The 24,045-nt window shown below is 41.4% G+C and overlaps 1 protein-coding gene across 3 annotated transcripts in view; it reads left to right on the plus strand.

The window, feature by feature from the left end:
• LOC110989096 (cGMP-inhibited 3',5'-cyclic phosphodiesterase 3A-like) overlaps positions 1-24,045 on the plus strand; it is a 118,551-nt gene that overhangs the window by 44,132 nt on the left and 50,374 nt on the right. Inside the window, exon 2 of one of the 3 annotated variants that reach the window (XM_022253221.2) lies at positions 3,695-3,757. The exons of 1 other annotated variant lie outside the window; for it this stretch is intronic. In XM_022253221.2, coding sequence (XP_022108913.2) covers positions 3,695-3,757 — 63 coding nt within the window. Of the gene's footprint in view, positions 1-3,694; positions 3,758-22,948; positions 23,522-24,045 lie in introns of those variants that run through there. One more of the 3 variants, XM_087135159.1, reaches the window with a different exon arrangement.

Below are 24,045 nucleotides of genomic sequence, written 5' to 3' on the forward strand. Positions count from 1 at the left end.
CCTTGGCAGGTTCAACCGAGTTGGTCAGGTTAACGGATAGGGGCCAGACCAATTGCAACTTACCCCCTCTCCGGGTCGGGTTTGGGGCATAAGGCTAGCAACCCACCCCTGTAAAAACTGCAGTGAAGGTCTACCTGGGTCTTTGAACCCACACAATCAGGCTAGACGTCCTGCCAGACGTAATGAGTGTCATCCCTCAAACTCACAAGGTAGGGGTTGCCGCGATCCCACGGTTTGCGCGTCGGCCACACATAATTTGACAAGGCACCCATTTCATGTTGCGACCTGGAATGTGCTTAAGCTAAACCCACCGGGCTTCTCATCACTGTTGTCGCACTAGCTGTCTCGTCTAAACGTGGCTATTGCTGGTCTGCAAGAAATACGGTGGACTGGATGCGGAGAGACCGTGATGGATGAGTGTAAATTACTATGGAGCAGCGAGGACTCGATGCATGTGCAGGGGGTTGGCTTTAGCAGTCCACCATAGACATGCTGCCACAATCACACGTTTGAGACACGTCCACAGGTTTCTGTTCATCTTTGTCTGTTGTGCACCGACAGATGTAGCAGAGGAGGCACATAAGAATGTTTTCTATCACCAGCTTAACGACGAGCTTCGCCGGATTTTATCGGCATGACATCACCGTTGTGCTGGGTGACATGAATGCCACGATTGAGCACATTGTTGGCCCGTTCCACTATGGAACGGGCCAACAGTGACCGCCTTCTACTACTCTGTGCCACATATAACCTCAAGGTCGCGAGCACCTGGTTCCAGCACCAACTGATCCACTGCACCACGTGGTACTCTAACCAAGACCATCGTCCATATTTTGATCACCGGTCGATGGAAAGTCCTTACAGATTGCTGAGTCTTCCGTAGCGCAGAACTGGGTCATACAGACCATCTTCGCCGTGGGCTTCGGACCCCACCTGCAACAGCACACTTACAATGACAAGTTGCACATACCAGCATATGCAAAGCAGTATGCTATTGAAGTCAAAAATAGGTTTGATTAGTGATCAAATGATTAGTCTTGTGAAGCGTCACAAAAAGAACCAACCATGGATCACTACAGCTATTTTAGACCAGGTAGACTGCTGCTGTAAACTCAGACTGAAGGGTGACAGAGAAGCCCACTGAGAGGCTATCAGACAGTGTCGTAGGAAGCTGTGTGAAGATCGCTCAAAATGGCTTGAGGGGATAGCTAACTCTTCTGAGGATGCGTTCTACCATGGCAACATGCGCTCTGCTTACAAGCGCATAAAGGAACTCTCATTGCATCAACGACGTCGCACCTATCCTCTGCTAGGAACTGATGGCTCCATCTTGACAGAGGCATCTGCGAAATTAACCTGTTGGTGCAAGCACTACTTTACTGCCCTGAACAAGCCCCCCCTCCACCATCCCTCAGCCTCCAAGACTTCGCCAACTCAAGTTCCCCAGATGAGTTTGTGTCATTGATCCACCCTCTATATTTGAAGTCAAGAAAGCCATCAAAAAGCTGACTTCTGGTCGGGCTCCAGGTACAGATGGAATCACCACCGATATGCTGAAGGCCTCCTTGGACACAGTGGCACCGCGGCTGACCAACTTCTGTGGTAGAAATCTGGGAATCAGAGACTGTCCCACCTGAATGGAGGGAAGGAATTATAGTATCCCTCTATAAGAACAAAGGAGATGTCAGGAGTTCGGCTAATTATCGCCCTACCATACTCCTCTCCATTCCCTCAAAGGTAGTCACCTCCCTAATCCCTTCAGCGAATATGGCCTCTCCTTCTATCCAGACGGCAGCCCCGGCAAGCAGGGTTCACCCCATATAGATCCACTACTGACAGCGTCCTAGCTCTGCGAGTCCTGGCAGAGCAACGAAGGGAATTTCAGCGTCCCATTCTAGCGGTCTACAATGTACATAGATCTGAAGGCTACGTTCGATTTACTAGACCAAGATGCTTGCAGGGTATTGGAGTCCCTCCAAAGTACATTAGGCTTTTCCAGGCACTGTACTCCAATACCACGTGCAGAGCCAGGGCAGAGGGAGCTCTATCAGACCCGTTTTCCACCGCCTCTGGTGTGCGACAGGGATGTGTGGCCGCCCTGAACCTGTTCAATGTTGGCGAGGACTACTGGCTTAGCAAGTCTCTGGAGCGGTTCCCAAACCTTGGTGTCAACTACCATTTCCAAATGATTGACTTGTTCAATGCTGATGATTTGGCAATCTTTGCAGAGCTCCTAGATACAATCACATGATTTTCAGCTGCTTGCTGTAGTGAGGCATCCGGTGTTGCTTTGCTGTCATCAGACAAAGGCTCAAGGTTTAAAAGCCAAAGCCAGTGTTGTGAGCCAAAATCTCAGCCAGGGTTTGATAGCTGGCTACAAAAAATTCTGCTGCGGAGAAAACCAGGAAGGCGTTACCCACTGCAGAAATGTAGTTAAACAAAAAAAAAAAACCAAAAAAAGGATTTGTTTGAAGCAAATTGTGCCCACCTGTTCCCAATCATGCACACATCATATGTGTAGCAGAATTCCGCAGTCGCACAACATATGAAACCTTACGTTCAGAAGATTGTTTCCATCTTATTACAGGTACTAGTATGTGCTGGCCCATGCTATGGTTCTACTAGAAAAGGAAAATCTGAAGCTGATTGCAGCTTTACCATCCAGAGAAGGAAATTTACATGTATTCAGCGTCTGCATGCTTTTGTCAGTTCCATCCGTTGTCCAAATATACATATATCCGTTGTTCAAACGTACATGTACAAATTCCCTTTCTAAGGCAGTCACTGGATCGTTGGCAATTTCTTTTGGGGAAATAAAACATTTCTACTGACAGATTGTTTTGGTCTTATGGATTCCATGCAAGACTATGAATGAGTGCACAGCATTGTGCAACCCTCTCATGAAAGCCTATAAAGTGTGTAGCACTTACCATTCGACTCCACAATCTGTGCTCATGTCTTAAGGGTTACGTTCAACTAGTTTTTGTCTGAATGTGTCATGTCTTCATTTGGGCATCTCAGCGATGATTTTCAAGAGTCTGGCATTTGGCTCTATGCATTTGAGCCCATCTGACCTGTGATGACTGTAAATGTACATGTATGTATGTATGTATGTATGTCATACATGTACATTCATACTTTTACTTGTTGGTGTTACAGAAAATTTTCATCATCACTGCATTGTTGTGAATGTTCATTTTGCATTGAAGATGTTGATCAGCATGGAGCGATGTTTTTCTTGGGTCTGCTTGCATGTACCATGAGCCAATAATCAAAAATTCTACACGGTTAGCTTATTTCAAGGGTAGCAATGAAATCTGGGTGTTGCACATTACATGTGCTAATTTATTCCCGATTTCATAGCACGGCCCTACACAGACATTTCTGAGAAAAAGATAATTTGTGCGTAGCAAAACTTGCTTCACATCCAAAATGTCACGCATTCTCTACCTCATGGGACTGGATTTCTGCTGATTTTTGCTGTCCACATAAATTTGCTATTCCGGTATTTTTCTGCTTAAACGTATATACAGTTTGTATTTTGTGTTTATCTTGCTGACACATTAAGCCCAGCAAGTTCATCAAAAGTACAGGATTCCATTGTCAGCCGAACCATGCACCTAGAGCCCATGTCGTTGGTGAAAATTTCCAATAATGTCTTTTGTTCTCCCCATTTATTGCATGTCGTTTTTAGAATGGCGAATATGAGGTCGATTTGAACCACTTTTTAAGCAGTCTGGTAGATAACAACAACATGGTAGGTTCTCCCAGGCCAGTCGCCTTGTAACTTGACCACCCATTGCTAAAACTATTAGATTTGTGGTTATTTTGTGCCTACTAATTGAACAAAAAATGCCTTCATTTACTCACACTTGGTCATGGTCGGATTCTACTAACAGTTTCTTTACAATAATGTGTCTGTCTCTGTCTGTTTTGAGTTTATAGTTAAATACTCGTAGCTTTGAAACTGTCCATTGGGTTTGCCATACCATATATGTTGAGTGTTTCTTAATTTGGTAGGGGGTTTTCTTGAGGTGTTTCTTTCTGTACTAACATCATTTACCAATTTAATTCCTAATGCAATGGGTCAGAGCTGTCACTTGTACTTTAATCCAGTGGTTGGACAGAAGCAGTCTTCTATGATATTGATATCATCGGTTTGCTCGGGACTGTGTGTGTGTGCATCAGTAGACTAGGGTTGTCGATTAGCATTGGGTACCATCCAAATATCTCGCTCATTGGGGTCAGGGAACTGGATCCAAATTACGGGACTGGATACCCACATCAAACTTTGAAAAATTAAAACAAAGAAAAACAAAGGTACATGTATTTGGGTTTTTTGTGGAAAATTTGAAAATAAAACCAGGCTATGTGTACATACTGGAAGGTCAAGGCCTTCGCATGGGACCACCTTGGTGGAGAGGGCTAGCGTCCACATGAAGATGATATTTATTGTACACGGAATGCTGGAACTGATTTCACATAAACATCCAAAGGTTCTTGTGGAGTATTTTGGGGTAAAGGAAATGGTCAACTTGAAAGCATATTTCATGCATGTTTTTTTTTTTCTCCTGTGAATTTTTGGAATGGGTTTTTGCGGTATGTGGATACCCAGGGACATGTGTTTTACCCCTGTATCTCAGTAGGAAGTCTAGCTCCCTTTGCTCAGGTAAATGCACAGTACTGTGGCATAGGCACGCCAAACGCCCGATCCGACTACCCACCACTAATAACAAGGGAGGCCCTTACAGAGAAAATAAAAACCCTGTTTGGGAACAGGGACAAAATATATTATGTAACAGCTTCAGGTCGCTGTGTGAGGTTGTGGGCTCTAAAGAAGGACAAAAGGAATAGATGAGCTGGCTTGTGTAGCATAGTGGGCAAGGAAAGGATCAGTATTGTGAGTGAACAGTTCAAATCCCGGAGGATATTTTTTTTATTTATTTTTTTATTTTTTATTTTTTTTTAAATGCTCTCCTCTTGGAAGGGATCAATTTTGAAAGGTTGTTATACTGCCCAGCTCAGGTTTGAAGCTGTAAAGTATATTTTATTTAAGGACAAAAACTCACGTCCGTGCATTCTCGATCAGGTATTACCATAATGTATTTGGGCCCCATTCCAAATGGGGGCTATTCTGTGTTAAAGCCTCGTTTGTTATCAGCAGTAGGTAGTCAGGTCAACTGGCCATTGCAGCATTGGGCATCATTGTGCATAGCTGACCGTTCTCTTCAGAAAAGATTTCCGTGCAATCTCTGGCCCTTTGCTGGCAAGTTGCCTGAGGGGGCCGATATAATCATGTCTGGACAAGCACAGCAATTGGCAGGGTTCTGGTACAGTCCCTGATTATTTTGATGCATGTCCACTGAACACCTTGCATTAAAAGGTGCATCCAAATGGTTTTAGAGTGAGGGATCAGTCTTCGCGTAATGCAGATGTGTGGGTAAGGCGGCATTAAAACCAACCATAGCTCTAGAAGCCTAAAGATGCTGCACATGTCTCATCTGAGGGTGAACTGTGAAATGCTCACAGTGCGGACGAGCTGTATTGAATCATATTTACCAAGGGGAAAAATGACTTACAGTGCATGACCATGTCATGTTAGAGACCATTGTCCATATCAGAGTTTCCCCTGCCTCTTCAAGCAGTGGGTGGCCCACCTCATTGATTTTAGTGATCACCTCGAGCTTTTCTGTTGAATTTTACCACTTTACACTTAAACTAGACAAAGATGAAGGAAAAAAACCAAAATTAACTTAGATATTTTGAAATAGATAGGTTTTTATATCATTCAGAATGGTAAAGAGGGACACAGAATACAAGATTGATTTATTTTAGAGGGGAAATTTGGAGTAATTGCACTATTAGACTGTGTAGAATTTATTTTAGACCTTTTTTTAAATTATTTGCTCTTCTTTTCGGCACTAGAATTTTGGAAAAATTTGTTTGCCCATCTCACAGGTAATAGTACCCCAGGGGAAACCCTGGTCAGTATTATTTAGTGGTTTGTGTCATGTTGAGAGTTTAATATCATAGATTCATGGGGAATATAGAGGCAAGCGAGGCAGTCGTGAATGATGCCTCTCCAGTTTTTCTTCGTTTTCAAAAGTGAAAAAAGTCACTAGAATGAGCCAGCTCGTCAGAAGTGCGTCAGAAGTCATTTGAGAACATCAGTGCGCACGTACAAGGTCAGCCCTATTCAGTACGGCCATACTCGTGCAGAACATATTCAAACTGGTGTGACGTCTAGCACTCTGCCCTTGAATAACCTTGCCTTTTTTTGCATGACCGCACTGACGGATTGCAGATTTGGATGGGCATTCTCTAGGATACACAAAAATGTTCAGATGTTTAGGCCAGTTGACAGTCATTTTTTTACCTTCATTTGAAAAGCTTAAACCGCAGAGTCAAATTGGTACTCACGTCAAACTTGTAAAGAAATGGCGCGTATGTGCTCATAGTTGCGCAAGCATGAAGATTTGTATTATTACATCATTGATTTAAGCAAGTTTGCCAACCAGTGGTAGTAATGCGCATGTGCCTGCCTTATTGCATATTTCATGGAAAAGTCCATTATTTTACAGGAGTTTGAATATTATCATGTAATGTCTGCAAGTGTCTTTGTCAACATTTCAGTTGACTTTGTTGTATACCACCCCCCTCCACTAAAGGGAAAAGTCTAATTGGGGATTGAAAAAGAAAAAGCCTGAAAAATAATACGTGTCAGTTTTACATGGAGCTTTTTCTCTGCAAGTGTGAGGGCAATATGTCTTCTGTTGGCCATCAACCAAAGTGTTCTGATTCCCAAGTGGCCAAGGCTGGTGCACTGGTCTCTCATCAGCCAAGAAGCTTTGCCTATGCATCTTGACACCTTTTTTTTGTCTTACACGTGTGACCACAACCAGGTCTCCCCCTCACTGTTGCCAAAGGGTATTAATTTGCCGGATGACATGACAGCCCAGGTGTTTTTTTCTGTTGTTATCCAAGAAAAAACCTTTTGACAAAATGAATGAATTTTCCCCTCCAATTCTTTGCTCCATGTGACTTGCCTTGCTTCCCTGCCCTTTTTTTTCTGCAGCTACACAGAGCATGCTATTCTCATTTGACAAGCCAAGTCTAAGGTGATGGTAATAAGCCTCTCCCCTTTTTTGTTAGAGATAGCATTCATTTATGAGGCACGGGGGCTGAATACAGTGAATCCCAATTCATCCTGTGTTGGTCGTTTTTGGTTTGTGTTGGTGTGTTTGTTTAAACACCGACAAACTGTTGTCACACCATGCACTCCTGTTTTGCTGACTTGGGCAAATGCATATGTATTTTGCCAGCTCAGGTCAATGTACCATGACATGAGCCCTGACTTATGCCATTCACTTGTTATGCTTGCTGTTCCAACTGATGTTTGCAATGCATGTAATAGGGACATGGATGCCAGTCTTTGTACATTTTGAAGACGCTTTGAGATGTAAGGCCAAGCGACAAAATAAACCAGTTTCTCATTCCCCGCTTACTGTTTCTACAACTGCATCTTTTTATTTTCTTGAGTACTGTCCTCTTGTTAACCTGTCAACACATTTTGATTTTTCTTTGTTTCTAACATCATTATGTAGTTAAAAATGCAAGTTTAAAACCTAACATGTAATGTAGATGAAAGCTCAAACGCATCAGCAAGAGTCCAGAAACCCCAACACTAATCTTGGCAAATATGCTATGGTTGAAAGAAAAAGGATGCTGAAAAGAAAAAGCAGATGACAAACTATTCCTTTTGTTTCACCCAGCCTAATAAAAAACAAAAAAACAGAAACACAAAAGAAATTGTCTTTGAACCTTTTTTCTGCCTGTAAAACCCTTTTGTAAACCCTTGTAAGTTTTAGCAAACTTCCAATGTATGTTTAGAGAAGGACGAAGTGATACATGTGCATTGCACTGCAGAAATCAGAAGTCACTAGTGTCAATATCTGAGTTAATCTTACTAATACTGCCTCATTTGTTTCCTTCTGTAAGTTTAATCTTAATGTGGTTGGGGAAGTGGGGTGTGGCCTTTAGTCCGTCAATTAAATGTACGCAGAAGTTGCCTGTTTTCCTGATTGTTTTTCATGTACCCCTCAGTCATTGGTTGAAATTACATGTATGGAGTAGGCAGGTGGAAGAAAGCAGTTGCTCTGAGTAGATCATTGCTAACACTGTGGATTGAGGGCGCTGTTTAATAATTAAGTGAGCCTAATTGTATTTGTAGTGATTGGTGTAGCAGATCACTGTTAACCTTTGATCCCCTGTAGGTCCTCCCCTTTCAAAAACCAGCTGGTTCAAGTTTTACTGAAAAAATATCTGAACATTTGCGGAATGTCAAGTGTTGTAAATGGTACAGTTCTCTTTTGGGATAAGGCAGGGTGGGCCACTTTGCAAGCAAAAGTCTCCGCAGAATCCGAAAAGTGCTGTTTCATTTTCATGATCAAACTGTGAAATTTGAAAGGTTATACTGCAGAAGACTGATGCACTTGTAACATACATGTATGTACATCAGGCTACATTTAGGGGGCCTCGTGGGCAAATTTCTTTATAGTTGCTCTTCCAATCCCCTTCTTCCTCCTCGCTGCTCATCCATCCCCATGCTGACCTTTGACTTTACCTAGATTCTGAAGTGGTCCATGTGAGGCTGAAGGGCATGTTGCCACGTCTTCAAGGTGGCCCCTCGTATGTACCGGTATACATGGACATGTCATTATGCACTTCATTAGGTGGTCGGAGAAATTTAAGGAAACAGCTGAGCCATATCCTGATATGGAAATAAGATTTCCTGATCATCAGTAGACCGGTATCACGTGGCAGTCATCCCGCGATGATGTTGACTGGTGCAAGCCAGAGCTAAACTTAAGAAGTGCCGATTCTTGAAAAACCAAACAATACCTTTATTTTTACAGGACTATCCTGAACATTTTCCTAAATACTGTATTACGCTGCCTGATCCTTATACACGATAAGTATGCACAAAAATCCAAAATGCGAGGTTTTACACAGCTGCCACATTTATAATTCCAAGTTCCAATTCCAAATGTACATCCCAAGCAAAAATCACTCAAAATCATTTACTAAGTACTCGTAGAACTGATTGTTGCATCGTCTGCCTATTAATATAAATTATTTCTGGTAGTGAAACCGAGGATCTCTCAAAAGCATTCCAGGCACTGTAGCTTGTAATCCTGAAGAAACCTGTCGAGAGGAGACGTCAAGCAATTAAAATGTCAGAGGTGGGAGGAAAACCGCAGAGGAATATTCTGGGTAAAACCCACAGAATCAGGTAGGGACTGAAAACTCAATCTACATGTGCACCGAGCTGGGAATTGAACCCTGGCTGCAGAGGTTGACTCCTCAACCAGAGATGTCATGTGATGTTTTGGTTGCTGAGTAAATAACTTTTGATTTGTGCTTTGGAAACCATAGCACTGGCCTATTTTAATCCTTTCAAAAGAAGGTTTGGATTTACATGTTTACAACTTTTAGCTGTTCTACTTGTGAAAGTTTAAAATATGGAAAGAAACCACCTGTTCAGGATTGACCAAAAAAAAAAATCCAGTGTTCACTGTGAGTTGCTGGTGGTGTGGTCATGAACTTGGTAAATGCTGAGGAAATCAAAGGTGCATGGAGCCACTGCATGATAGGCTGTTGACAACTGACAAGTAACCAGTCACCTTGCAGTGAGTAAGGACATTCTGGCTTACTTACAAAACTTCAAGCTCCTCAAATGATTGGTTTTGGAGGAAAGGGTCAAGCTTCGTCAATAAGTGTGCATCAAGGCAGACTTGGAAAGAAATACATGTAAAAATACATGTAAGTGTAGGCCTTTGTTGGTGAAGTGCATTATATTGAAGTAAAAGATGCTTGCCAGGTAGTGCAATGTGCCCATTCTTCCATTCTTGTTTCAGAAAAAAGGACAAGAATACCATTACAGCATTGGCAGATTGCCAGGTCGTATCAGTATCTCCCACTTCAGAGGTTGTGCATGGCAGCCATGATCCCCTAGATTAGACTTATTGATTTAAGTTACATTTACCCACTGCAGTATGCAGGTTTCATCCATATTGGCGGCAGGATTTGTTTTTGTCATTTTTCACCTGGGGAAAAGAACACATTTATTCAGAATGCTGGCATAGGTTTTTTTCCCAAAAAAGCCCGTAATTTTCACTCCGTGTTGGCATCGGTTTAAGAAAGAAGAAAAGCACCTGAAACTTCAGATATGAAGAAGACATTGGCAGAGTACATGTACATTTATGTGTCCCTTGTTACACCGGTAGTCCCATTGACTTTGTACACATTTTCAGGCTGGCACTTGGCTTGGTGATTTTAGAGACAATAACCCTCATCAAACTTGGCCAAGAGAAGGATCTTACAGACAAGAAGACCTACAGGCAGTGATGTTATTGAGACATCATTTTGTGATTTGTGTTTATTTTTAAGTTCCCACATAACCATGATATGCTCGAACATGTACCCCATCAACCTGGTACAGTGTACATACACTGTACGTGCTTATCAACTCTAGTTTACATGCCTTAAAAGCACACATTTCAAGAGTAGCTTCTTCACAAATTTTTGCAAATGCAGAAAAGCCTTAGATGTATGTATATTTTGTTCCCAAGTAGACATATACGTCTTGTTTAATCTTGATACTAATTGGCACTTGCATGTTTGTACCTTTTATTGATCTAGGGACCTCTCTGAGTCACATGAAAGCAGACGCCGAACAAGCAAAACCTGCTCTTTTTTTTCAACACTGAGGGCGCCGTTGCTATTGCCGCTAAGCCATTAGTGTAATCATGCCGGGGGCTCGTGCAGTTGCACCGTGACTCACAAACAGTGGGAACCAATTTAATTTAAGGGGGCATGGAAGGTTCATGTTCCCGTCAAAGGAAAGCCTTGTGTTTGGCATGTAGAGACTGGACTCCCCACTTGCATATTGGTTTAAAGTGAACTAAAATAGGGTGTTTTCATCTGACTGATTTTAAAACTTACCTTAATGTGAACCCTGGCTTAATGGCATGCACAGGCTTCACCTGATTACTTGATTAATAAATTGATGCGATTATTCGTTAGCTTTTTTATTTTCTTAATTGAAATTCAGTTCAGTTATTCAGAATTCAGTTATGTGTAGAATTGAAAACATAATCGAAACGGAAAACTGAATTGATTGAAAACAGAGTCGGTCGGGCAAAGGGCATGGCCAAAATGCATGCAGGGCTATTGTACAGCTTCACCTCTCAGTTTGTAAAGCACTGGTCTCGTGTTCAGAAGGTTGTAGGTACAAATCCCACTCCAGACAAATTTATTGTATAGCTTAACCTCTCCATTTGTAGAGTGCTGGTCTGGGCTCAGAAGGTTGTAGGTTCAGATCTCACTCCAGAAAAATATTTTTGCTAAATCGTGTTTTTTTCTCTGTTTTTACAAGATATCTTGGAGAAAAAAATGACTTCTGTTTCCTCCATCTATACTTGTTTTTCATTTTGTTCCTTGAAAGATATGCTGATGGTAATGTATAAAGTAATGCTACTTATTAAGTTTTGGTATCTGGCAAAACTTCACTGACCTACATTCAGGGAAATCTGATATAAACTGTGAAGAAAGCTAGGTCATTGGATTACTCACATGATGAGAAGGGCTGGTACATCATTTCATAGCTTAATGAGTGGCCTACAAAGTTCTTAAAAGACTAGGATACAAAATTGAACAAATTGAGAAAAATGGAGGATATTCAATTCACAGTGTCTCTCTCCAGTGAATACTGTCAGTAGATACCTCATGTAAGCAATGCTATTCCTCCATACACTGGTGTCATGGTGATGATAAAACATGAAAGGGTAGGAGATACATCTTAAGTTTTGATGAATCCACTGAACAGAATATTATCAGGCTCATGATCAGAGACTAAAAAAATTCCAGGGGATTCAGGGACACCCTTTTTCAGTTGTATGAAGCTTGAATACATAGCCAAGATGGCCAAACTGATTTCCCCATAACAGTCAATTTAATCATGGTTAAAATATAACCTAATATAAAAATTGAATATTCTTGCAGGAGACATAAAGAATCACGAACCCTTAAAAGTGAATGTAGCTCAATTTATGATAACATTGCAAACCCTGACCATATTTGGACAACTCATTCAAATTCTGGCAAAACCTTTGACCAGAATCATACAGTTTCTTACGTACTGACATCCAGTGATAAAGGTTATTATTCAAGAAATGAGCTTGCTGATTTAAAACTCAATTTAAAACAGTTCACTGTTATTGGTTGTGGTATTTATTGGATCACTAAATGTGCATGTGCTTTTTTTCTCTTCTTTTCTTTTGGCTTTTGTTTTGTATGCAATTCCTGAAAAGGGAGAAATGTGGAATTTTTATTTCATTCATGAAAAATTAAAATAGGGGGATGATGGAAACGTTCAGGAGTTAGTAAGATTCCATTTGCATTTAAAGCCTATGGTTTACATAATTCATTAAACAAAAAAAAGAAAAAAAAGAAAAATAGGCACGCATGAGATGGTCTGCAGCGATGTAGGCATTAAGCTGAAGGACGTTAGAATGCATTTACACAAATGGCCACTTGTGCTCATCGGTATTGGATCCACTGCAAGCATGTACATCATGTCGAATCATTATTCATCCTCAAGGTTGCAATTACGGTTGGGGAAGAAGGGAAGGAAAAATTATTGAAAAGACTAAGGAATTTCCAAAACAACCTTGTAAATTGGTGGATTATCAGAGTTTGATTGATTGGAATGATTGCTCAGTCCTCATTGTGATCACTGTGGTAATAAACAAAGCTTCCAGTAATTTTTGTTTTGTTCAGTTTTGTTGTCACATTGCCACCAATAGGAATTTTAGGGTTCGTGATGGTTTCAGTTAGGGATCAGTGCTCAATTGACACAAAGAGTTTCATGTGCAGGTAGATCTGTTTGGTTTTATTTTGTTTGTTGGGGTGTTTGTTGGCTTGTTTGTTTGTTTGTTTGAGGCAGGCTTTTTTTGGTTCTTTTTGGGGCTTCTTTTAAGAAATGGAGATAAATACAGACATGCTCAAAAATCTGCAATACTTTAAAAATGAATAATTAGAAGTCTTTTTGTTGCATTGTTCCTTTGTAAATTTGTGTGAATATTTCAGAGTGTTTAATATTGTTCTACTGTACACAAAATACATAGGTATGCAGAATGTCTATGCCCTTGTTTTCTCAAAATCCAGGTTCAAATTGGATTTGTTGAACTGCAGGATCTGTAATTCATTTTTTTTGTCTTCGCAGAATGGCTCAACAAACACTATGGGGACAAATGAGAATTAAAAATTGATCATATCTGCAAGCGAGCGGGCAGATTCAGCCGATTACCAGTTTGAACAGTGTTTGCTGACCTGAAAATCTTGAATGAAACCCTATTCTACAGAGTTGGCATGCACATTAAACACAAGGTACCATCATCTTCACTCTAAAATGAAAGAGACACGTGCGTGTATATTTAAATAGCGACGAGCTTATTAAAGCAAAAACAATAAAATCGCTGTGTGCACAGTGGTCCTGAGGTAATGAGATATATGCACCCCTTGCTACTTGAAAGCATACTGGTATCTGCATTTATTTTCTTTCCAATTCCTGCAACCTCTGACACGGCGCTTTTTAAATTTGATTTTGTTACAGCTCATGTACACTTTATTTTGATTACATGTACATATACAGTGCCTATAAAAGGGCTGTGTATGTACATGTACTTTGACTAGTTTTGCTCATAGTGGGTTGACATTGGCTGGCCAGCTATGAAACTACAGTACTTCCTTTTCCTAATTCGTAATTGAACAGTCTGTTCATTAATTCAATCACGTAAAACCCAGACTTTTTGTCATGATGGACACCCCCAAGCGCATATGCAATCCTAAAACTCATGTTTTTGTACCACGTACACTGTCGAGAATGTTTTTGAAGTAATACGTGGAGACATTGTAAAACGACATTCACTGTGTGCTCTGAAAGTAAAAGGAAAGCACACCAGCTTGTCATGTGATTTTGTCACTCGCACGCACTTCCTGTCGGCAGTCACTGGTCATTGTGCCGAGCGCAGGTTGTAAAACTTCATGAAGCGAGGGAAACGCTTTCAGAGAACACTGAGTGCAAGCGTTGGAAACGTTTAGCGTTTGAATGCTGAAGGGTCCCCTTGAGTTGTGCCTGGAGAGGCTCCGTTTGCAAACAGTTTACGGCGCTTTCAACTCGGAGGGGACACCACTCTTGACACATCTGAGTCTGTTGACATCAAGTTTGATTAATCTCCAGGTTTAGACCTCGCTGGTACAACTTTGTGCAGATTTTCTACAGCCCTCCTTTAATTTGTCTGCAGTGAAAAGTGCTTATTTGCAGTTATTTAGGAGCACACTTCCCATAGGACATATACATGCATTTCCTCACAGGGCTCCTCTGCTGTAAGTCCCTAGTGATCATTTCAAAAGAGAGCCTTGGACAGAACCTGTCTTTTTTGTCCTCACGGTACATTCTTGTGACGCAATCCAGGGATGACTTCTTTCAGAAGAGACCTCTGGAATGTAGAAAACTGGCACAGTTGGACAGAGGAAGACGACATAGTCGGTGTAGGGAGTAAACACATCATGTGAGACTCCCTATTCTCGTTTCAGACATTTTATTAAATTTAATTGGCACCACTGCATCATTCCTGCCACACCTCGCGATTTATTGGGCATCGTTCCATTGTGTCATTGAACTAAAAATTGTAAAAAAAACAGCATACTGCTCCTATATGCTCCCATCTTTAAAAATCAGGAAAGAAAAAGGTCCTCCAGAGGTCCTGATTCCACAGTCAGATTTTCTTCTGGTTGAGATATGGTTATGCATATTACATATTACACAAATGTGTAACAGTACATTGTACTTAGTGTTTCCAAGTGCATACAATGTACTTTATTTTGCATCCATGCAAAATTGAATTCTAAATTGTCACATGAGTTGTACTTGACAGTGAATGATGTGGTTGGCAATGCATGTAATGGACATTTACATGCATTGCTATATTGAAATGAACATAAGGGCAGTCACATGTAGTGATGTGGCGTAAACTTTTGAAGCATTCGCTTTTAAACAGCACCCTTATCACCAATCATATCCTCATTCAGATCTAGCTAATGACATCAGCTGTCCATACTTTCGTATACATGTATAAAGCTGTGAACTTGAATAAAAAGTCACTTCAGACTTATTAGCTTCATCCGTGTTATTATTACTCAGCTCAAAGACCCACTTACAGAAACTGTGCATAAAATGTGACAAGGAAGTGTTCTTTGAAGAGAAATTGTGCCATGTCCCTCCTCCCTGCAATAAAGTTTCAGTCATTAAATTTGGTCACCCAGTAGCTGTCGTTGCACCAGTTTTACAAGAGGATTCAGTGAAACAAGATACTATTCTCTTTATTTTGGGGCAAAACACACAGGCTGATTGATTCGCAGTGCTTACTTCCCTGACTTTGTGATCTCAGACCTTTGTCAGTTTTGGCCATGGACAAATACGAGGACCGAGGAAGAGGAGAAATTAAACTCTGGGAACGTGCCTGGCCTGCCGCAAGGAGGCACAGGGCATCCAAGCCTACCCTAGGATGACATTCCCGTCACTCGCCATCAGCAAGTCAATTTCTCAAGGCGTCGGCCCCTGCCAGCTCCCCTGTTTGCACAGTGCACTCAAGCATGGAGGCATAATTAGATTGACAGGTTCGTCCCCCCCCCATGATTTCTGCATGCAAGTACTTAAATGTCGTCGGCCATATTTTATGCCTTGAGCGGTATATCATTGCACAGCATTGAAAGAGGTGACCACAGGCTTTTGATATCCCACAATTCTCTGTGCCCATTAAAGGAATTGAATTTATTTTTTGATTTTGTTTCAATGGAAATGTTGTGCCCACCAATACTATTGGAGGTAGAAAAGGATGTTATTTGAACATCATCTTTTGCTTGAGGGTAGAGGATAATTAGATTGGGGTGTGTTTGTTTTTCATCTCAAGGCAACGGCACATTTATTGTGTTCATACTGAAGTTGCCTTCCCGGGAGTTGTTGCTTGATTTCTCTCTGCACTCCTGGTGCCCGAACCATCACAGGAAGGAGATCAGGTTTATGGTTGTTTGCATTTCTTGCAAAAGGTTCCAATTTCTGATCAACTGCCACAGCCAAAGATGTGCCTTAATTTCTTCAGGCTTCTTTTTTATTGGCTGGGATACATATCATATCCTTTTGTTGGATGTGAGTTCGTTTCATAAAGAGAGAAGAAAACAGTGCCCTAGATGAGTTGTCACAGTCATGGAGTGTAATTACAAAATTACTGCACTGAGTGTAATTGCAAAAATAACTTAAAATGCCATTATAGTGCTGTTATCCATTCACACAGAACTCCCTGTAGTAGGCAGTGCTTTTGACTAGGGCTGTGCCGAATATCCAAATACCCGAATATTCAATCGATTATCGAATATTTGAATATTATTTTCCGAATTTAAATATTCTAAAGCAAAATTCATGAAAAGGAATAGGGAATTTCCTTTGTTTTAAATAAGAAAAATTGCACCATGGAAGCTTGTTTCAAGCAGATTCAAATGACAAACAATTCAAAAAGTAAATTATTCATTAAACAATTTAAAAGGAATAGAAATTTTCAGCAGGGCAAGAAGTATTCTTTGTCTCTTAATCTTGCTAAAACATGGCTGGAGATACTCCTAGACATGAGAAGCTATTATAGTGATCATAATGTACAATTGTGTGAATTATTATAATTGATTTTGTATGTGGTTTGTTCCTCAACAATCTGCCGGTTGGTACAACTGAATATTCGGATATTTGATAGAATTGAAGGTCCAATATTCGACTAGTGAATTATTCAAATTGACTCAGCCCTACTTTTGACATAACAGGATCATTGGATTACAAAGCAAGGCTTGCAGAGGGCAATGTCTTTTTTATTGAAATACACAAGTATGCTTACTTACAATTTAGTGATGCAACTGCAGATACTAGTATCGTGCAGTGTCATAACTTGGGTAAGGTTTTCAGGGGGCCCAATTGGGGGAGGGGCCTCATCATTCTGGTGAGGGCACAGGCCTCGATCCCCCATGCATAGCATGCACCCCCCTATTGAATGGAAAACATATAACAAGACCTTGCCAATGTTGCAAATCAGGTGCACCTATAAATATTTGGAACATGTAACTGAAACATGCAAAACTTCTGGCAAGTTCAGGTCAGTTATCCAGCACAAACGAATCAAAAGGAACAAAAGTGGTTTTTATAGGTGGTAGCACCAGTCCAAGCAGACTGGAATTTTGTGTGAGCCAGGGGGCACTTTCAACCTTAATGAATGGGCTAGTTTCACTAAGAAGAACAAAAGAAAAACACTGCATATTGAAAGATGCAGTAAGTTCTGGCTAAACTCAATATATTATATGTGTCATAATTATCAGTATCTGTGTGGCCTGTCAAACTTTTACTGGCTAGTAAAATTGGTTTTTATGTATCAAATACACAAGTGGGGCATACTGTCTAATACATATGTTTAAAACTACAAGACTAGGATCTCTGAGGGAAAATAAAAAGATCGATCTCTCTCTGTCATTCTGAATCACCATCTTGGGATGGCATTGGTGTCAGCATTCTACCTTTCATTAAATTCCCCTTGACATTGAGGATGCACCTCCCCCCTCACACTTCCCATGACAGGCACTGACCCAGCCACCTCTGGGGAAGTCCAAGAGATCTTTTAATTTGTCTCCAGGGGTCCCATCCAGGGAGTGAATGTATCAACCTGACCCGGGCTGACCCAGCTGATACTCTCTCTCCACTTCAAGCACTGTGCCAAAGGCACCAGGGAACTTCCCCCCTCCAATCTTCACGTAAATTTATCTAAATTGAAGTTTTTGGAAGCATGAACTTTTGTCTCTTGCATCAGCTTCAGATTTTAAGTTTTGTGAATCTTGTCCCCAAAGATGGCACCCTCTAGATTCACCATTGCATTCTTTTCAGAAAGATCATATTGTGTAACAGTCATGCCAAGGTTGGAAGGTGTTTCGTTTATTTCCAGCAGTGAAAGTTTGAAAAAGATTATGAAGTTGTAGGTGAGGCAGCAGCCTGAGGGGAAGCGGGGATTTGGAAAATGGCATTGTTGATGTTTACAAACATTGGTTGCTGTGATGTTAAGTCATGCGTAACATGGTGGGAACATGAAAATGGGATGAGTCACTCTTCAAGGAAGATATTCAAACCGGTTGCCAAGTCTTGAAAGTGCAGTTTTCTGGAATGTCTTTCCCTGCAGTATTTGGTCTCACTGTTTGCAGGTATACATGCATGAAAAACCTGTGGGCATTGAATTTCATTCCATTTCTTGCAAGCTTTTATCAGTCTACGTATGATACTATCAAGTAGTCTAGACTTTCATTCTGGTCATTTCAGAGAAAATTGAATTTTGAACTACATGAGGCAGTGTGCGATGTTCCTGGATGCGCGCGCCTGGTTGTATGCTTTCTGTTTAGGATCAGAGTTAAAGATCTTAGTTCTTGGTCAGTATTTCACAAGAGCTTTGCATTGTATTACCATGCTGAGAAGCTTAGTCTGTGGTCACTGGCCTATTGACAAGTGAAAGAGTGGACCTGTTCTCGGTCTTTTCCCAATGAATACTAGCTGAAATAAAAGAAAGGGGCATGCTTGTGCTGTTGTAGTTTTCCAGTCTTTTTTGAGGAAGGATGTCTGGGGCCTTGACTCTAGAGAGCGAGGCATTGGAGGATTAATCCGAAGGGGAGATGTGTGCTCATGTATCTCTCAGCCTCTGACCACTCTGAGGTGGTGCATAGCGGAGCCCCATGGCAAGCAAAATGAAGGCTTCCATGATGGTCACACGTTGATGACATCATGGCCACAAAATGGAGTCAGGATTTCAGATGTCGCAATTGTGGAGGGGGGCATAAAGGTCCTCACATTATTACCATTCTCTCACAAGGTACTTAAAAAGTGCATGTATATGGCATGCAGCCAAATCTTCTTGCAGACACACAGATTAACCTCGTAAAAATTTCTCCCTTGTAAAAAGTTGTTTTCACTCTAAGCTGTCTATTAGACTGGCACCTAGAGTTTGCACGAACACTTTTTTTTTAGTATCCAGAGAGCCTTGATTGGCAGGTTATGTGTCGCACATTAACAAAACACGTCGCGTGCTTGCAAATTTATGTAAGGAGAGTGTGCTTGTGTCCTTACATTAGTGTTGTGTCCACATACAGTACTTCATGGCATCCTGAAGTGCTTTGTGGACAGTGTTGCCTGCAGTGATGTGCAACTTGGAGGATTTGGCAGATGGTGCATATTAACAGCTTTTCGCATCACTGCCAAATGTCAGACAGCAGAATTGACACAAATTTATTGTCTCCTCTTGGTACCCACGTTGCACACATTCAAGCATGTGTCATCATTCCAATGCCCTTATATATACATGTTTATTTTAAAATTGCTATATATCCCATTGTGATATATACATTAGGCTTACATGCACCGGTACAGTGATTTAAAAAACCTGTATTTGTGCATTCCTACAGTGTAGATTATTGTATTTTATTGATCATTATAGCCTAAGAAAGTGTCGGAAAGTGAGCCTGGCGCCTAATGAAAACCTAGACTGGAATTCAGAATTATTGTACTGTCTAGATGCCGCACATTTCCCATTCATTCAGAAATCCAGCAAATCTCATAAAAGACCTAGATGTTTTTTTTCTTTGAAAAGTTCTCCCTAAAGGTTGTGTGCCTGGAAAAACTGGCTTACTGCCAGGCTACATGTGTAAAAGGCCATTTGAGCCATTGCACATCACAAGTGGTCATATTTGCTGTCTGCTATGAATCTATCACCTACATGTACCAAAAAATGTCTCTAACTAACGGTAACTCTACCGTAGCTGTCGAATTAAACTAAAGGAAAGCCACGCTCATGCTGTGATTCCACCGGCATCAGCTGCCATGGTTATCAAATCAAACGAACATAATCTGTAACCCTAGTGAGCTTTTGACACCTGAAGAAATTGCTTTTTTCCCCCGCTACCTGTACATTGCCTGTCTCATTCAGTCCTGTGTCCTGAGTGTGGCTGGGAAATGTCCTTGAATTTGCGAGTTTTCTGCCAATTATTTCAGATCTGCACATCTTTTATCCTGTTGGAGGGCTTCAGCCCTGACATTTGCTGGATTTACTTTAGGGCTCAGTGTTGGAGCTGAGTCACTCCAGTCTGACGTATTCGTCATAATCGTGTCTCATATTCTCCAGGGCAGTCATTCCCAGTCCCGGTCACTCCACTTCAATCAGGTTTGGGCTCTTAATTTTCCTGCAGAAGACATGGTCGAGGGCCTCTGCGGATGTGCCGTATTCAAATCCAGCTTTTGATTTCTTACAGAGTGATTTCCTTGAGGCATACCCAGAAGATATTTTAAAATTCAGATAACTATCTTGGAATGGAAAAGGGCCAATCATCTCACACAGATGTTGTCCCATCACGTGGTTGGAGAGTTTGTACTGTGCACAGTGTGATCAAGCATGCAAATGGTACATTTTGTTCTTGTTTTTCTCCCTGACTTCCATCTTGCATGTTTGTTTCACTCTGCAGTAAGAACATTCACGCAAAAAACTTTCCCCGCAGGGCATTGCCCCTTGCAAGCAGAACTCTCTTTGTTTGGAGTTTAAGTTAGAAATTTTCCATTGTTCATTGGCTCATTGTTCAGTGTTCATTTTTCACAAGCCACTCGTCATGTACAAATACACGGTGGACACACAGAGAATGACATTACAGTCGGACGCTGTTCCTTTTCAGATTAATATTTGTCCACACAAAAGAGAAAAAGGGATGTGGCTCTGAAGTCAGGAATATAAGCAAACAACCAGTTTTCATTTCCAAATAGCAATACGCGTGGTGAATCCCAGTGTTTTAATTTAATCGAAGTAATATTTAAAATAAATTTATTTGGTGCACATGACGGGTCCTGTGATCATTAAGCTTGATTGCAGGGCTATGCAATGCACTGAGCAGATTTGCAAAGTAGCAACGAACATTATTGTATGCACTCTTTCCATTTTTTTTTCAGTAAAGTGTGCTGAGCCAGGTGATTCCATCTGCTTCACACCCGTCCGACCAGTTCAGGCCTCAAAAACAGTGGAAAGAATAGTGAATTTCATGACGTCAAACCATCGCTGTAGCCACGGTGTTTACCCTACCGTAAATGAGCTTGCTTCCTTCTCAAGTTCGCTTAACGTGCGTGCCAAGGAATTCTTTCTGTTAGGATTTTATTCCAGTTTTTTTTCTGCAAGGAGTTAAAGTTGCCAGCATCATCTTTACAGTTCAGTTGGTCCTTTTTACTTGTAACTTTTGCATTTCTAAGCTGGCAGCATATACATGTAGAGGGAAAAAGACACTAAGGCTGCATCCGAATCCCTTGTCTAGAGCTAGGTCTAGGTCTTCGCTCCATTGAAAATGCGTGGAGAAGCGTAGACAATAGACCTAGCCGTAGCTCTGAAGCCCGTTTCGGATACAGCCTAAGCGGTGCAAGAAACTTTGCAACATAGGTGCGATCAGTACCGCTCAACTTCATCCATGACTGCCTCGGTAGTGACAGCCATTTGGAAGATGGACAAGATGTTAATGGCTCCTGGGTAAGAGCTCTCCAGCCAGTCAGAAGAGTGATTGTTGTGAAGGACTGAGAAGCCATGCAGTGTCAGTTCAACAAGCTTTCTTTATGTCTCGTTTCCTATCAGTAGTTTGACTCTCGGCCATTCAGGGAATTCAGTGTCCCTGTAACAACAAAAACATCAATCGGTCTTTCCCAGCATTTTCCTCTTTTTTTTTTCTTCTTTTGCCCACTCATGAGGCTTTCGAGATGTTCCTTGTTTCAGGAGGTGAGAGAAAGAGAGAAACAACAAGCTTGTCCAGTTTATGAAAGATTTTTTGCACAAACTTTTAAACATTAGTTACTCCTGCTGTGTGCACTCACCGGTTTATTGTGCATTCAGCTTGTTTTAAGAACTGGAGCTGGAAGCCTCAGTCACATATTGATCTCTGACTCACTGAGTAATCTGAAGATGAATTTTCATCTCCATTTTTTCAGTTGTTCTTTTACTAATCTGTTCAGTCCGTATTTTGCATTGTACCTTTGCCTTTCATGACTTACTGTGAGCAAGTTTGAGTGTAACCCTTTGTTAACCACTGGTTAATTTTCTGTGGTAACCTGCGCCCAAAATGTGTACCAGGTACTAGGCGAAACTGACCAGTGGTTGACAAATGGTCGCTGCCCAAACTTGCCCAGCCGTTATATGGTTCTGTTGTCCACATTGCTGATTGGTCAGTGTCCTCAAGTTGCTGACTTACAGAATGCCACTGGGTTCTTTGTCCATGAGCAGTGCACATTGCTATAGTTGTTTGTCCTCAGAGGGAAGCAAACATGGCAAGCTTCATGTAGTTCTAGATCCTTCAAGTGTGGCATGGCTTCAAATCCCAAGATAATTGCCCAGGGACACTGTTGAATGTATTAAGCAGCGATCCAAGAGGAGTAAATGGGAAATCTAAGGTCATAATTAGTTCCACTTATTTCTTTCCCTATCTATTGGGGCTTGCTAGTTTCCTACCTTTTTCTAGCAAGTGTTGGTGTTCTGTCTTATCCCTCCTATGCTAAGATGCATTCTCGACACAGTTGTCATATCAGTCAAAATCAGTCAAATTTTCCATATGTGTCTGTATACTGGGGGAAATCAATTGGAAGGCATTTTTGACTGTTTTTGACGGTTAAAACAGAAGGAGGGTTAATGTTTGTAATCTAAATTCTGAGCTGTCATCACAGACAAAGGAAGTGAAGCTTATAAACAGGATCATCAAGCTCTTATGTAAAAAGGTTAACGTAGTTAATTTCTGACCTTCACTCCATTGTGAGGTATAGGCTTGGCTAACTTTTCCCAGTGGAGTCGGTGTTCTCTCTGGCTAATGCACAGTTCCGCCACAACTGCACGTGTACATCCACGTGGGTAACTCTGCTTTCCTTACTAGTGATGTCACACAGGCCCTCTGATATCAGGCACTACCCCCCTCCCCTCGGGATGCGAGACATTAAACGGGTCTCGGTCTGGGGTGCTTTTGAAGCTTTCCCCACACCCCTTTACACAGCTACCTCATTTCCTGAGCAGACGCTGCTGTATGTTTTTTCCGCTCACTCTGGTGCAAGGAAAGCCTTGTCGTGTTTTTTTCGTTGTGCGAAGAGAGTGGAGGAATTTGGAGCGGTCCAAGTTGTCGTTTAGGCCGGTCACCCAGGATGCCTTCCGAGTGGTCACGTCGGGCCTTTCGCCGCCACACGCGGCACACATGGTCATCAAACAGTCACCACCACAGGCACCACCGTCACCGTCCATCCAAAGATGTCACAAAGGAAAATGGCCTGACCAACGGAGACTATCACGACGACAGGAGCCCGGGGACAACTTATGTCCCCATTCCAGAGGTATATGGCCAGTAACATATCAGTGCTAGGTTATTCAGTCCTGTTTTTTTGAGCTGGTTTCTTTTTTTTTTTGTTGGCTACCATGATTTAAATTTGCCGTCCATTTACAAAATTGTGTTTTAGACAGAGAGCTTTTTATGGGCATCTTTGGGACACTCTTAATCATATTTTGGACACCCCATATTGTGTTGCAGGTTTACATGTACAGTATGCATGTGTACGACGTGAACAGTAACAGCAACATGGGTGCCCAGATTTTCAATTCAAGATGTCATTGTACAGCTGTTGTCTGAATGTTGGCCATAACTCTGGTCAGAAATTGATAGCAGAACCTGACTTACAAATGGCTGCTTGATTCAAATGAATACATGAAAGGTTTCACTTGCCACTGAAGTCATAGTGAAAAATGTGCACATTTTAAATGGAGAAAGTAGGTAAATGTACACGTGTGTACATGATTAGAAGGAAACGGCTTGTGTTGCAGTAGCTTTTACACAATTACAACGTTGATTTCTGTGCTTTCC

Source organism: Acanthaster planci, linkage group LG03 (assembly GCF_054643075.1).
Source record: "Acanthaster planci isolate LZ-2023a linkage group LG03, COTS_SCS, whole genome shotgun sequence".
Classification (NCBI taxonomy): domain Eukaryota; kingdom Metazoa; phylum Echinodermata; class Asteroidea; order Valvatida; family Acanthasteridae; genus Acanthaster; species Acanthaster planci.